This window comes from Anopheles stephensi, chromosome 3 (genome assembly GCF_013141755.1).
Source record: "Anopheles stephensi strain Indian chromosome 3, UCI_ANSTEP_V1.0, whole genome shotgun sequence".
Lineage (NCBI taxonomy): Eukaryota > Metazoa > Arthropoda > Insecta > Diptera > Culicidae > Anopheles > Anopheles stephensi.
Genome location: NC_050203.1, coordinates 12,996,812 through 13,012,176, shown reverse-complemented (window position 1 = coordinate 13,012,176; position 15,365 = coordinate 12,996,812). Strand labels below are relative to the sequence as shown.

The 15,365-nt window shown below is 44.0% G+C and overlaps 1 protein-coding gene across 9 annotated transcripts; it reads left to right on the top strand.

Moving 5' to 3' along the window:
- Positions 1–390: 390 nt before the first annotated feature.
- Positions 391–6,411, top strand: LOC118509244 (protein rogdi). Of its 9 annotated transcripts, none has more exons than XM_036049562.1 (5): positions 391–1,071; positions 2,411–2,798; positions 3,529–3,732; positions 3,813–4,301; positions 4,746–6,411. In XM_036049562.1, exons 1-5 carry the CDS (start codon positions 1,061–1,063, stop codon positions 4,812–4,814), a joined length of 1,161 nt encoding a protein of 386 aa, XP_035905455.1. In that variant the 5' UTR covers positions 391–1,060; the 3' UTR covers positions 4,815–6,411. The 9 variants fall into 9 exon arrangements, with proteins under 9 accessions (XP_035905455.1, XP_035905454.1, XP_035905452.1 ...); XM_036049561.1 differs by having other exon boundaries at positions 392–1,071; positions 2,408–2,798; XM_036049559.1 differs by lacking the exon at positions 391–1,071 and adding an exon at positions 1,144–1,356 and having other exon boundaries at positions 2,408–2,798.
- The last annotated feature ends 8,954 nt before the right edge of the window (positions 6,412–15,365 follow it).

Here is a 15,365-nt window from a genome sequence, read left to right as displayed (position 1 = left end):
CTCAACCACCTCCCGCCACATCACCTGCATGCACTTTCCGCGAGTCACTGCCGGTGAAGGTCACTGGCGGTTCATGTTCATCACATGGTTCAGCTGGGTTCCGGACAACACGAAGCATAAAAAAAACAACAAGCGCTGGAAGAAGAACGCGCCGGATAGAGCATTTGGCTTATCAGCGAACAGAAAAAAAAACAACACAGCACCCAGGAAGATAGTCATGTCGGAGCTCAACAGCTGATGATAAAGATGCCGGTAAGCTCACAGCAGCAGCGGGAGAAGACGTTCCGATGAAGGTTGACGCTGTACAGCCGAGCCGGGCCATACCGGCACCGTTATCTAAGATGGGCGGAAGGTGGAAAAATACTACCCACGGGAGGCGGGAATGCCCGGGAGGAGGGAGGAAAAGAGAGAAGAAAGGGAGATGAATAAAACGAAACCATGCTACTAGTCAATCAGTGGAACCGGGGCCGGGTGGAACATACCAGCGAAACTCCTCAAATTGTGTGTATGTGCTCTCCCAGAGATCGGCCAGCAATTAGGACAGTGTAGTGGACTGTAGTTCAAATCAATTGTCGCATTTTGAGCTGGTCGAGAAGTGTATTTTGTCCAAATAAAGTGTGTCGTGAGGGCCGAGGCCATCCCAACGGTCGGTCGGTTATCATCGCGTCTGCACGGCGCTCGTGCTCACGTTCCAATATGTTCTGTTGTTTATCGTGCTGTTGATTTTGATAATTATCGAACCAAATTTGACGCGCGTAGCGAAGAAAAGAAAAAAAAGGTTGAAAAACAAATTGATCACGCGGGTAACGGCCTCACCGGAGACTTCAGTGGACGATCTGCGTCGAGAGCAGTTGGATGGGTGGTGTTTTCTTTTCTGTGTACTCCCAGAAACCGGTGTATTGGAATTTCACGACAGGATTAGCTGCAAATTGACAAAGATTACCACCGTGTCGGCCACTGGACGAGGTATTCCTGTGAAAGCATTCCACGTGATTGGGTCTCAACTCGAAACAACTACCACTAAACGTACGGAAAAACACACAAAACACATCTTCAACAAATGTTGCGATTGTAAGTATTGCTACCAATCGAGCTTTGCTCAACTATTTCTCTGTCCCTACGTTAGCGTTAGGAGAAGTAGTACTTAGTGGACAACGGTCAGTGGTGGCGGCACCAACTTTCACTCTCGCCCAGCTCAAGTAGGGTAGACGTTGTTCAAGTGGAAATTGTCATTGTGCTCTAATAAACGCATTGGTTGGTGTGATTGAGTGACAAAATCCGTGCATCCATGGGTTCAAAGTGTTGCAACATCTTTCCGCTGTGTACCAGATCCAATGATGAACGGGACGTGGAATGGTGGTAATCAAATGATATACGGTTTCGGAAGGGATGGGTTTTATTTCGTGCCATTTAAAGTTAGAAGATGAAACGCGATAAACAGCTTGATATGTGATTAACACAACATGGGAAGTTTATATGAACAGCTACCCCTTCAAGTTAAAGCTGTTCGTTGATGATAACGTTCTGTTGCGTGGTGATCGGGATGGGAGTGTGGCAATGCTATTGAGTTACAGTGTTGAAAGCGTATTTGAATTAGTTTTTATTATAGTTTTATTTAGTTCAAAGCGGTGTAGAAATACTGATATTGTCCACCTTTTGGCATATAAAATTCGATACAAAAAGTATTTTTAACAAAATGAAGTGCATTAAAAATCGATTATTTAAAAAAAGCACCGTTACAACTCAAAGAGAGCGCAGCCTACGCAGTCGCACCACGTGCGCTAATGTGCGGGCAAACGTTCCACACGTGAAGCGCTCACCCCTGCACTATAAACGTCGCCAGCCGTGGTTGGCTGTTTACGACGGCACTGTCAAAATAAAGTTGTTTACGAAAAAGTGCTTGCACAACGTAAAGGTTAAAAAAGTTAAGATAGGGTAAAAGCGAACTCAAAACTCTCATTACGTGTGAAAGTGAAAGCCAAAACGGTAGGTTAAGGGGTCAACTGGTGAAAATTCGTTATTTAAAATCGGTGTTTATGGACGTTTCATCTCACTGTGAGCGTTTAATTTGATGGGGGGAGGTTTTCTTCTTAAAGATCCCCACACAGACAAGGCCAATCGGTTCCCGATCCGACTCGCAGTGTGTGTTTGATAGTGGCTGCAGCGAACCCTTTGCCTTTTTGCCTTCATTATCTGTATCCGGTCATTAGTTTGCTAGTGGTGTGGTCGTTGCCAGCCGGCGGAGCGCCATCGCCGCTTATCAGGCTCGTAAGGGATATGTAATAATCCTTGTGTAAAATTAAACAAAAGTGAACTGGCAGTGTGGGCAGCAGACGATGATGCGAGTGTGCAGTTAAATGTTACTGATTTCGGTTTTCTTTGCATCGCTTGCTCCACCGATCCACAGCAGCGGATCGAACTGGTTCACCAAACCACACTCCCGGCGGAAGAGTGGGAAAAAAGTGAAGGTAACCTTCTCGGACCAGCTCGATACGGCCAGTACCACCGGTAGTAACAGCAGCGTACCGACCACACCGAGCCCCTCCGTATCGTCCGCCCAGCACCGGTGGCGCTATCTGGAGCAAATCTTCGCACCATCCACAAGCGCAGCAGCAGCAGCCCCGGCCGGGAATCGATCTACGGGGTCCTCCGAGTTTGATCGCGGCAGTAGCTTCCGGCAGAGCAATACGAGCTACGGATCGGTTGGCAGCAGTGGGCCGTACAATAGACGTGCACCGCCGCAGCGCAAAGTAGGACAGAAGATGGCCGACTGCGAGAAGGAGGAAGCCCTAAATCTGGTAAGCAAGCAGAACGGCAAAGTGGATAGGATGAAGCGATGTGGAAAGGAAAAGGGAGTGGAAGTGGGTAAGAGTGGTGGCGAGGGCATACACTATCAGTATGCAAAGAGCGCGCCAGTGTGGGATGTATAAAGGGGAGGGGGCGTCACCTTGGCCGGGAGCTGGTCAATGATATGCCAATAATGTGCCGTTTACAACACCGTGCTTGTCGGTGATTATGCATAATCGCTGCGATTGCAGCCGCGCGCTATCATTGCTGGAGAGCTGCTCCAACCGTACCGACCGTATCGATTTATCGGTAGAGAGTTGCCGCCTAGTAGCTGACTCTAACCACTGCTAACTCCAAGAGGCAGCCTCCCCTTCCACCGGGCTGGGTTGGCTAGACTCGAGTGTTCTAAAATTATAGCTCAAGGCAAGGTTATTCACTCGCGTCGCGTCAACGTGGTTTATCCACGGTGTTGTGAACACATTTTTAGGCGATGTTTTGATACGGTTGGCTGGTTGCACTTGGAGGGACCAGTACAAGGGTTAGCTGATGATGGGTACGGTTTTTGGGAAGACAGTCTTTTTCCCGCCCTGATAGCGTGCAACACTAATGGAAGCGACACATTAATGTAATTGAAAAGCGATGTAGTATTGACATGGAACGTTTTTGCTCCTTCTTCTTCCGCGCCATCACTTGCTTGGTTCTGCTTTGTTTTTGCCCGGTCGGTAATCGTAACCGTCACAGCAGGTGGAATTCGAGTGGGTACTGCACGAGGAGGTCCATTCGGTGCTGAAACAGCTGCACGTTATCCTGGTGGAGTGTGCCCACCGATTTCCGGTTCCGCTGTACGGTAACGAGGGCAAGAAGCAGGACAAGTTTGTGCTAACGGCCGCCCCGGAACAGCTGAAGTGTATCGTCACGCTCACCGGCGACAGTATAACACATGCGGTAAGTGTCGTTTAAGCAAACTTTACTGTAGTGAGACCTCATTGATGAATCATTTTAAATATTCGGCCTCCCAAATGCAGGACATCAACTTCAAGGTCCAGCGCCAGCAGCAACAGATCCAGCGCACCTCCATCACCCAGGACTACCCGTGGAAGATACAGCAGGTGCAGGACGCCGCCAACCATCTGCAGCAAGCGATCAACCACATCGACAACGTGGACGGTGCGTACCACTTCAAAACGTCCGACGAGGTGCTGCACATACTGGGCAACATCTTGGGTGCGCTGCAGCGGGGCCGCACCTCGCTCGTCGTGCCGCGCAAGAAACCGATCGACGAGCTGATGAAAAGCCGCAACATGAAGGCGCTCTCGCCGAACCTGCCGGAAGATCTGGCGATCAGCTTCTACATCCAGAGCCACAAGCTCATCTTTGTCGCGTACCAGCTGACCAACTTTCAGGGCACGATGAAGTTCGACTCCTGCCAGGCGGAATGTTCGGTGCCGTGGCTGAATGAGGTGCTGGTACTGTTTACCGTGGCGCTGCAGCTGTGCCAGCAGTTGAAGGATAAGGTAAGTTCGGTGGGAGAGAGAGAGAGAAACCAGCAAAACATTCATTTCACGCCCCGATTGCGCATCGTACCGTCGCACGCTAATGGGCAGGTTCACCGTCCAATTAGACCAATTTGCACTAGATGCAAAACGTAGCTCTGGAAATGGGACAGCAGAAAAGGGAGTCAATTTGAGAGTGTTGTGGCGTTTTCGCTTCGCAACCTTGGCGGGTTTTTTTTTGTGCCGTTGTGCTGTACTGATTTATATCAAGCACAAGCTAGATGTTAGTTAGACTGATAAGCTTCCGAAGCGACCGAACGGTAGGCTCTCTACGTCTGATTGTACTCTTATCTGCCAATCGGTTTATCGCTCGCGACATTGTGCGCATCCGTCTACATCGATCGAATGACATTCCGCTACTCGGGTGGTCTAATTTTCCTCCTCTTTTTCATTCTTTTGTTTTAGATATCAGTATTCTCGCAGTATAAGGACTTTACCGTCGGTTCCCGTTCCCCGTCGGCACTGTCCTACTGATGCCGCGTCCACTCAGCCACCGGTTGCGTACCGTGCCCGTCGTAGACCGTACCCAAAAACCGTCCATCGTTTGGTCGTGTTCATGGATGGTTAGGAAGTAAAACGCAAAAAAAAGGTAGTTAAGAGCGCAGAGCATATGGGTCTGCTGCTGAATAAGACTCGCGGAAACTGTCTGCAGTCGGCGTAGTTGTTGATGCGTACTTCTACATACATTGATGTTTGTTATATTTAAAGTGCTACCCCGTTGTTATTGCATTAGGCTAAGACAGACGAAGCGATCCTCGAGTGGGGTTTGTCGAGCGGTGTATAATCGACCGCGTCTCACTTCCCTTCGAAATGCGATTCCTTGTGCCATGAGTTTGTGTGGAGGGTAGGGAAATTCGAGATCTGTGACTTGTAGCAGCATGACAGTGAAACACACACACACACACACGCAAAACAAAAGCATTCCTATTACTCGTTCTTGTAGCAGACGTATCTGTGTACTTGGCCGTGGCCGGATAGGGTGGAAAGGTGTGAATCCGCCGGGCACCTGGCAAGCACCTGGCTGGCCACATTAAACGACGGTACGGATTAGGACGAGACCGTGACGGCTATCTACATCGATCACCGCCCGCTAGCGAAAGAAGGGGACAGCCCGCACCGTTTGGTCGATGATGATGTAATTATACAACACGACAACATGTGATAATGCCAAACAAGCTAGAACAAATTGCTAGTGAAGGGTGAAAGGCACCTACGGTGTGCGCTAGCTGGTATATACAAATTATTTCATGCATCGGTTTCTAATCGACTGATGTGTTACTGGCGCCATTTGGACTAGTGTGTGAATCTCAAGCGAATGGTTTACAAAATTTGAACACGAGTTACATTATCGCTTAACGTCGCGTTAAATCAAATTGGTAGGGCTGAGCTTGTGACAAACTTTAGGGCTAGCTATAGGGTCGAACATTGGAAAAAACATTTGCTGTTGGTTTTCCAGGCTTCATTTTTTGCTTGTAGTTTAATTTCTCAGTCATTAGTTAGTAAGTGACGATGCTGAAAGCTCCGAACGGCGCATGTGGCGCTTCGTTTTTTTTTTTGTAGCCCCGTGGGGGTTTTCTTTCCGATAGCGTTTTCAGTGTTGTTACGTTCTTTTCCCTCCTCCATTCTACTACATGCAGGAATCAGGCCTTGATGATGCTCTGTTTTCTATAATTATGATTTAGATAAACGGTATTATTAAATGGTGTAGCATTTAATGGATGTATCGAGATGAGGGAAGAAATAGACAGAGGTTATTGTTTCTCGTTTTAATAAACTCCATCCTTCTTAACTACTCGGTTTGAGCGATGAGTTAAGCGCTCGTACAGCTGCCTTTCTGCTTTCTTTTTCCTTCCGTTTGTTTGTGCTTTCCGGTGTTTGTGTGAGTGTTTTGTGCCTCTGGGTGAATAAAGAGGAAAGATCTCATTACATATAAAAAATATGCTCTATACAAAAGAAACGTAATATCACGCTCGGAACATACATAAAACGATCAAAGTCTAGTCATGTTTAAGGCACAATTTAAACGTTATAAAAAGGTGGTGAATATGTTTTAAACAGCAAAAAAAAAAAACAAAAATCACCGAGGCGAGAACGATGCCGAAGTCAATTGCGTTAGAGAATTTTAATCCTTACCTGGTTAGATCCTTACTCACTTACCCTTAGCTTGAGATTTGTTAATGTTAAAGAATAATCGAATGCATACTAGCAAGCCCCCTAAACCCCTAAAATTAATTCCCCAAAGTTCTGGTTCCAGCCCTTTTGTTTTTCAAAGTGTAAACGTATATTAAATCCTGAAACAGGAATTAAAGGGGCGACAAAAAATACAAGAAACAAATTAATGCAAAAGTAATGATAAACGTAAACGTATAGCTAGGCGAGCGGAATGTATGAGTGTCCACGTAGCCATAAGTCCACAGATTCAAGTTTAGTTTAGCAAGGAAGCGAGAAAACACTCCCATTATTTGTCCCATTAGAAGGCATACCGACCGTCGGTTACCGTGGTTAGGTTTCTCTCGTATATATAGAGCAATAGCGAGGCTGTTTCACCGGCAACAGAGCTTTTCACAGTCGTGCGTTTCAAAATGTGCGAACAGTAAGGACAATAATAATCAACAAAACTGCTGACGTACTGCTGTGGTAGTAGACTGCTCTAATGCCAGTAGAGGACTATCGAGCGAGGAACATCTTAAACGCGCGAAGGAACCACGTGGTTAGGCTGGCAGACGCCCTTAAGGCGCTGGCGTTCAAAAATGTTAACAAATTGTCACACGATTGGTTAAAACTAACTTCGATAAAACAACAATTAGTAGGAAGTATAGCCAGTTCAGAAGGGAGTACCGCGTTGAAGCCGGTGGCGCCAGTGTTATAATGGCTGCCGATCTAGCAATAGCAATAGTGCATCATGATCATGATATCACAAAAGTAATAATTAATTGAACTAATAACAGGGAGAAAGAGGAGACAAAAAAAAAAAAGAAAAACAAAATGGTGGAAGCAAAATAAACTCGATACGCGAATAGGTGTTTCTGGTTGTTCGTGGGTGTGGGCTAAAAGGCACGGTGAGCCACAGGTGATCGCTGCTCGTAAGTGGTGTGCAGCGAACTTTCCGTCTGAGACGATGTTCGGAGCAATTATCCAACGCTCGGTGACCGCTGGTGCTGGCGATCAGCATGATCGTCGGAAACGGAAGTTGGATGATAAGGCCTTGTGTTGTGATAATTTGGACGGACAGGTGAAAGTGAACAATGCAATGCATTGGATGTAGCGAGACAATCGTGCATGATTATCGGATTACGCGTAAGTATGGTAGGTAATTGTGAGCGAGATAGTAATTTTGTGCTTTCTCAAGTAGCCGGGCTTGGGTTGTTCTCTTGATGAGCTATCGATCGATTGAGATAGTGCCACTTCAGCCGCTTCGACGGGGGTAGATAATGGTGCTACTGTGAGCTCCCACTGACGATGAGTGGGATTTATTGTTTGTAGCTGTATTATCATTTGTTTTCAAAATAATTGTAGTTGATGGGTTTTTATTGGTAGGTTATACAGAGCAGTTTTAGTCTCTCAACTTCACATGTCAAGATGATTAAGTTCATGGAGGGAGAACTGGGAGATATTCTGTCTGATTAGAGGTCGTTAATTCGTTAATGAAACTGTTGAAGATAATTTTTCTGAGTACATCATTTCTTCCAGACCTTCATCTAAACAAACAAAAAAACCCTTGACGAAATCCTCAACGCTACAACTAAAACTCGGCAGAGATTCTTAAGAAGAGGACATCGATTCAAACGTGAGGTCCTTAAGGTTGGATTACGGATCAATGCTTCGAAGACAAAGTACTACTAGTGCTTGCAGGAGACTCTGACTGCCAGAGAGCGCAACCTGGGTGTAGAATATTAGTTAACAGTGACGTTCTCAAGGTTGAAATGCTCGTAGCTTTGGATAACAGCGTAAGCAGAGGAATCTGGATATGGATTGTTCAGGAGAATCATGCCTTCTTACAAAGCAGTGGGACATGTGGATCGACTATAGCATGACACGAAATGTAAGATATATCGGTGGTGGTCTTCACGGGCACGTGTCCTGGACTATGATGACAGAGGACGCAAAAGCCTATCTTTGACGGTGTGTAAAAACAAGGCTTGTGGAGAAGAAGAATGAACCACGAGCCAGCTTAGCCATTTGGCGGTGCAGATATCCCGATGGCAATCAAAGTCAGAAGGATACGATAGTTGGGCCGAGAGTTGAGTTATATCGGTGGTTCTCTACGGGTACGTGTCTTGGACTATGATGACAGAGGACGCTAATGTCTATCTTTTGAGAAGGGCAATGAACTACGCTAGATAGCTGAGCTATTTGGTGGTGCAAATATCTTGTCGGTCGGTCGGTTGGCTTAGGCACGTCATGAAGCTACCGGAAGCTTTACCTTCCCTGCAAAGAGCTCATGAGAGACCTGTAGAGGAGCGTAGCAATTCTTCAAGCTGAATCAAGCGGGGTCGAATCTATCATAACCGTAAGAGGCAAAAAGATACTATATATAGCTGTACTAAGCCTCTAGTTTGGATGAAGTGATACGAAACCTTATACAAAATTTAGTAAACGATAGATGAAGTTTTGTTCTAACGAAAGGGTTTTCAGGAGAATTTATCCAAATTTTATCCGTGGACGCTAGAGTCACAGCAATTGGATGGAGCTTAAGGCATTTGGTGCTTGGTTTTAACTATCTACATCTTAATATGTTTTCCTATTAAATTAAATTTTCTTTCAAATTTTCATATTGTACATTAATTTCCCTTATCTACTTTCCCTGCAACTTTCTTTTATTTTTTTGTTATATTTATTCATTTATCATTTTATAGTTATTTCTGTTACCACACTGATCGCACTATACCGTTCTACATGTGTGTGTTTTTTTAAATAATCATAAAACAGTTATTATTTTCGTATCATCGACAACGGTTTTTACTATTTGTTCACTTAATACCAAATGGACACGCACACAACAGACCGAAAACCCAGCTCAAAGTTAATGATTGTGTACAATGGGGCAGAATACGATCAATCGGCACGATGTGCGCCAGCAAAGAGAACATCGGCAACGCAACGGTTTGTTTAAAATATTGTGGCTTCCTGAAGCATTTGTGGAGGTTTTTATTCGCGTAAGCCATCCAATGTTTCCCCCCCCCCCGCCCTTTGCATCAAAAAGGGCACCCGAACACAACGGCTCTCCCCCCCCGAGCCACTGCCACTGTGCGATGCAGAAAATTGGAGTAATGGTTTTTTGCTGCTGTGTCTGTTTTGTTTGGTTTTTACTTCGTCAGGGGAGAGGTTTTTTTTGTAATGTAAAATATCGACGCAGCATAATGCGTGTAATGGCGAACGGGAGAGGCTGGAGAACAGGCCGTGCAGGGGGGTTCTGTTTTGCAAACACACCGATTGAATGGGATTTTAAAGATACACCGAAAATCGCACTGTAATTATAATAATAATGATGTTGGCCGCGTGTATGCCGGCGCAGGTGTTAATGAAAACCAACACCCACCACCCAAGCGTGTGTGTGTCCGAGGGCTCAAGTACCGTGAAGGTTGGAGGATGTGTTTTTGTGTTCTCTCTGGGTCATTGCGTTTTACTACCGATAGAATTGAGCAGGGACGAGGGATGGTTGGGAAAATCCCTTCCATACATTCACACCCCATGCCCTCAAACGCTCGATCGGGTGATCAAATGCAGCGCCAACAAAAAAAAATCACCAAAAAGAAATCCGGTTTGGGGTCTCAAACTCAAGAGACGACGCGGCAAACGCAGCAGGCGCTGCTTCGCTCTTTACCACGGTGAGAACATGGGAAAATTGATCGAACTAAAGCTTAACTTTGGTCGCCAAGCATAACGCGTAATGGCGCCAAAGGTTTAATGCGTGTCGATAATTAAAATGCAATTTAAAATATAACAGTATGGAAAACGAGTTGTGAAAAATCCAGTACACCCAAATTGTCCGCGTTAATTCGGCGAAAGGAAAGCTGTGTGTGTGTGTGTGTGTGTGTGTGTGTGTGTGTGTGTGTGTGTGTGTGTGTGTGTGTGTGTGTGTGTGTGTGTGTGTGTGTGTGTGTGTGTGTGTGTGTGTGTGTGTGTGTGTGTGTGTGTGTGTGTGTGTGTGTGTGTGTGTGTGTGTGTGTGTGTGTGTGTGTGTGTGTGTGTGTGTGTGTGTGTGTGTGTGTGTGTGTGTGTGTGTGTGTGTGTGTGTGTGTGTGTGTGTGTGTGTGTGTGTGTGTGTGTGTGTGTGTGTGTGTGTGTGTGTGTGTGTGTGTGTGTGTGTGTGTGTGTGTGTGTGTGTGTGTGTGTGTGTGTGTGTGTGGTGTGTGTGTGTGTGTGTGTGTGTGTGTGTGTGTGTGTGTGTGTGTGTGTGTGTGTGTGTGTGTGTGTGTGTGTGTGTGTGTGTGTGTGTGTGTGTGTGTGTGTGTGTGTGTGTGTGTGTGTGTGTGTGTGTGTGTGTGTGTGTGTGTGTGTGTGTGTGTGTGTGTGTGTGTGTGTGTGTGTGTGTGTGTGTGTGTGTGTGTGTGTGTGTGTGTGTGTGTGTGTGTGTGTGTGTTGAACAGCTTGTGTGTGTATGGATTGCTTCCGATCGATTGGAGATTGAGGTACGGGATAAAGGATAAGCATTTGGCAAATAACAGCGTAATGGTAAGGAGAATGGAGATATCCGGACTGGAGAATGGAGATAAATGGACTCTCTTTTTTTTCCCTCACAATCATGTGGATATGACGATAATGGGCCGGAACTTCATGGAAACAATGAAAAAGAATTGATAGAGGTTAACTGTAGGAAAGATGCAGTTTTAACTCATTATGTATGATTGTTTTACGAATATATTTCTCGGGAAATTTTAAATTACTAATTTGAACTGAACAATGATTAAACTGACGTGGGATTGGCACTTTTATCATAATTGGGTGGAAGATGGGTCGAGCTGAAACAGTTATAAATTGTGGTTAAGTCCGGGTTATAAACGTGATTCTAAGAGCGGGCCAAGTAAGTTGATCGACAGGCAGGAATCTTCAGTTCGGAGTATGATTGTGAGTCCAGTGATTACGAGTAAAACGATTAATCCCTGTCAAGCTGTATATAGCTTTAGCAAGATGCCTTGACGAGAAGACGATAGTGGTCATTCTCAACTCCACATGGAGTATGTGGCAGAAAGAAAGACATCCACGAAGGAGCCTCTAATTGGCTCGATATTCTAATACTTATTCAGTAGGGTCCCTTTCCTTATGACCTGATGGTGATGTTAGCAAGATGGGCCATGAAACGTTCAACATCTACTGAAATCGCTATCATTGCCATCACCTATCAAAATTATAAGAGAGTGATCTCTTTAAGCTATTCGTCGAACGAGCCTAAATCGCTGCAAGCCCTCAGTTTCAGCATCTCCGATATCAAAAGTAAATCCAAAGAGAGCGAAGTTCTTGATCGCCAGACCACTTGCTACGAGAGAATCGGTGAGTGAACATCACTTATTCTGAGGCTTTCTTCATCATATTTTGGATCTAAAACCTCGAGGACTAGGCCTGACATTGCAGGCTTCTTTGCCGCGGCAGAGGATAGTCAGTTCTGAGAACGGGGAAAACGGACAGGACAAGATTCGATAACTTCTGTCTATGTCTAAAGTCTTTGCCACGGGACCTCTCTCTCATCCTTAAGTTAAATAGCTTTTCCTTTGCTAAAGCCTTAAAGCGTCTTTCTATCAACTTTGAATGCCAATTTCCAACGGTAGTGAGAAACCAAAAAACTTTGAGCAGAGGTGTATCTAGAACAAAATTAAATCGGTTGAACCCCTTATGGCCGCTTAGTCTCCTGAACTACTGGGTTTGGTTCCTTGGCCCTGGAATACTTATTATTCGACCGATGAAACCTAGTAGATCTTTCATCATCAGTAACCCTATTACTAAATGTTATAGCTCTCTTGCGTGAAAGATCGCTATTGAACTGTTCGTAGTCCTAGAAATCGAATTCGTCTCTTTATATTAGAACCTGTATATAGAAACTGACACATTTCTCTTCCATTCGTCAGGCACTGCTAAAGGCCAGTTTCCGATTAATTGATCACGTCACTGAAAAAGAAACCGATTGACCGGATCACCTATCACCCCCCTCGATAACACCAGTGTTGACCCTTCACAACAGCAGAGGACATTTGCTTTTATTTTCACAAAATCCTCCAAAACAATTAAACTTTTATTAAAGTCGCTCGTTAACCTTGCCGTATTGGTTGCCACTAGCCATTTACGGATACCTCTCCAATCATCGTTCCTCCATTTGGCGCTTTGAAGCCTCAATTTACACCACCCATTAACCGTATCCTATCCTAATAAAGTTATTAAACGTTGAGGTTAAACCCACCGAGGGCTGCAGGCGCATTTGTAACGTTCGCATCAGTAAAGCGCGACTCGCCGCACGCATCAACCATGGTCGGCGTCAGCATTTGCACCTGACAGATTGCTTTATCAATATTGGCGATACCGGTAAAGCAACCGGATGCAACGGCACCAGGCATCACCGGCGGGATGCGTTCAGTCGTATAAAATGCTGATAGTGAGTGCAAACAAAAACGGGCACAGGCGAGTGGCTTTTTTTTTGAAACGATCGCAGCGATTGGGTAGCAAAATCTGCAAAATAGTAATAAAACGACGACGAGATGCTGCGAAACGATTGCGTAGTGGAAAAAAAACTTGCACAATGGGACATATGGCGGTGCAGGGGGGAAAAACTTGGGATGGGATGGGTTGGACGAGCAACTAAAATTAATACCAAAAACCTCCTCCCAGCGAAGATTGGGAGAATCCGACAAATCGGGAGCAAACGCGAGCAATGTACGGCACAGGTTGAGCATAAATAATTACGATGAAATATGATAAAATTAATTAAAATTAGTGTTAATTGATTTCATTTGGCAAAATTATTGTCAGCATTAACATGTTTCGATTGAGTCCCCACTGATTGAGTTCGAGCGGTAGTTTAGTTTGGTCCGCGTGGGGTTAAAGCCGTGGCAAACGGTGTGCTTTTGCGCCCACCCCCTCTCACCTCCCATAGTCCCGCTGCTCGGACGGTAGATTCATCAATTCATCACTGTTTTGCATCGGTTTTTGTGAGCGGAAGTGAGCTCCGCTTTCTGCCAGCCCCCGAAAAGGTGGTCCAAATATTTTTCGAAATGAATCAATTTTACTGCATTCCGGGTTTGGGCGTTTGTGCGTGTGTGCAATGCAAATTTTCCCGAAAAATATGATGCAAAATTGGGGTTTGGATTAGCGAGCGAAATTTCCGAGACGGGCCGGCTGGATGGATGCGGTTTTTGGGGGGGTGGTGATTTATTTCGTGATAAAATTAAAGCATCGGAAACTGGAAAATGCTAATGCGAGCGTTTGTGTGTACCGAGCATAACAAATGGGATCTGCTGCTGCTGGTGCTGCTGCTGCTGCTGGGATGATTAACTCGATCATTTAGTGTGTGAAATTGATTGGGATTAGGTGGATGTGGGACACTACCTGGGGTGGGTGCTACCTAATCGCGTGCCGGGGGTTGAATTTTGGAGGGAGCAACATAAAAAGAAAGGTTCACTGAATCGTTTTACGTGTATCGATCTATATTTGAGTAATTAACATCGGTTTTCGCTACCGGTTGCACAACCACCGGTTAACCTTGCAGTTCTACTGTGGGGGGTGGGACTGGGGTGTTCATATTTTATCCACCATCGAGCCAAGCGGAGTGTAAGGATGTAAGATGGAAATTGGTTGCTTTCACGTAAAATGTAAGCATAATGGGAGCTGTTGGGTATGTTATTGCGATTATAAATTTGTACAAGGAACAACGTACAACGAGAGTGAAAGAAGAGAATGAGAGAGAGAGAGAGCGAGAGAGAGAGAGAGAGAGAGAGAGAGACACTGGTTTGCGCTTGTTCAGGTAATGTAGTTAAATGACCGTTAATTTTGTTTGTTTGTGTTTCGGCGTGAGAACTTTTGTAATTATTTTATTTTTTATTTTTGATTTTATATTTTGTTTTGTTGTTTTATTTGTCTTCATTTATTCATTGTTTCATTTGTTTTTATTTAATCATTGTTTCATTTATTTTATTCTTAATTTTTGCTTAGCTATTTTTCTTAATTTATTATTCTTATATATTTTCCTACTTTTCAATTTTTGTATTAGTTCTTCCGTTTATGGTAAAACAGTAGTTTATTTTGTTAAACTCATAATAAAAAATCCTAATTATAATAGATTTTTTAAGAAATATTTTTTTATTTATTTTGAAATGGTTTTGTAGTATTTTTCTGAGTTTTTTTTTGCTTCAGCAAGGCTTTTCATATATTTAATTGTGTTTGTTTTTTTTTTAATTTCATATTTTCTACAAAATACAAAATTACAAAATTTTAGTTTATTTGTTTTCAAATGTATATTTTTGTATGTTTTTCATTTTTTTCTTCTTATTTTGAGCTAATTTTTATTATGAATTCTAGGTTTCTTAAAATAAATTTACTGTAAAACTTAAAAATGAAGAGAAAATAGTTTGATTAATTACACAAACATAAACAATGCAATTAAAACACATCAGACCAGTACGAAACGATAAAAGACAAAAAAGAAATAAAATTGACCATGAAAAACACAGAGAACGTAAAGATGATAATGAAACAGAAACAAGACATGAAGAACACAAAAATCGATTGAGGTTTTCTGTACAAGACAATTAAATCGAAACTTTACAACAAAGCTTTTAACAGCGAAGATTAACATCCAATCAGATTCACGAGCTTCAGCTACTCTCTCTCTCGAAGCTAATTACTTATTGATGAAATGTCAGATAAAAGAACATTATACAGTGGTTAAAATTAGCTACAATTAACGGAAATCGAAAGTGAAGGCCACCCGAAAGAAGACAAAAGTAAGCCAATCATCTCAAACGAGCAAAGCAAACTCTTCCCACTTAACGGAGAGCAACGAAAACAATCATTACAACAGAACATCCGCCTTGAAAGACA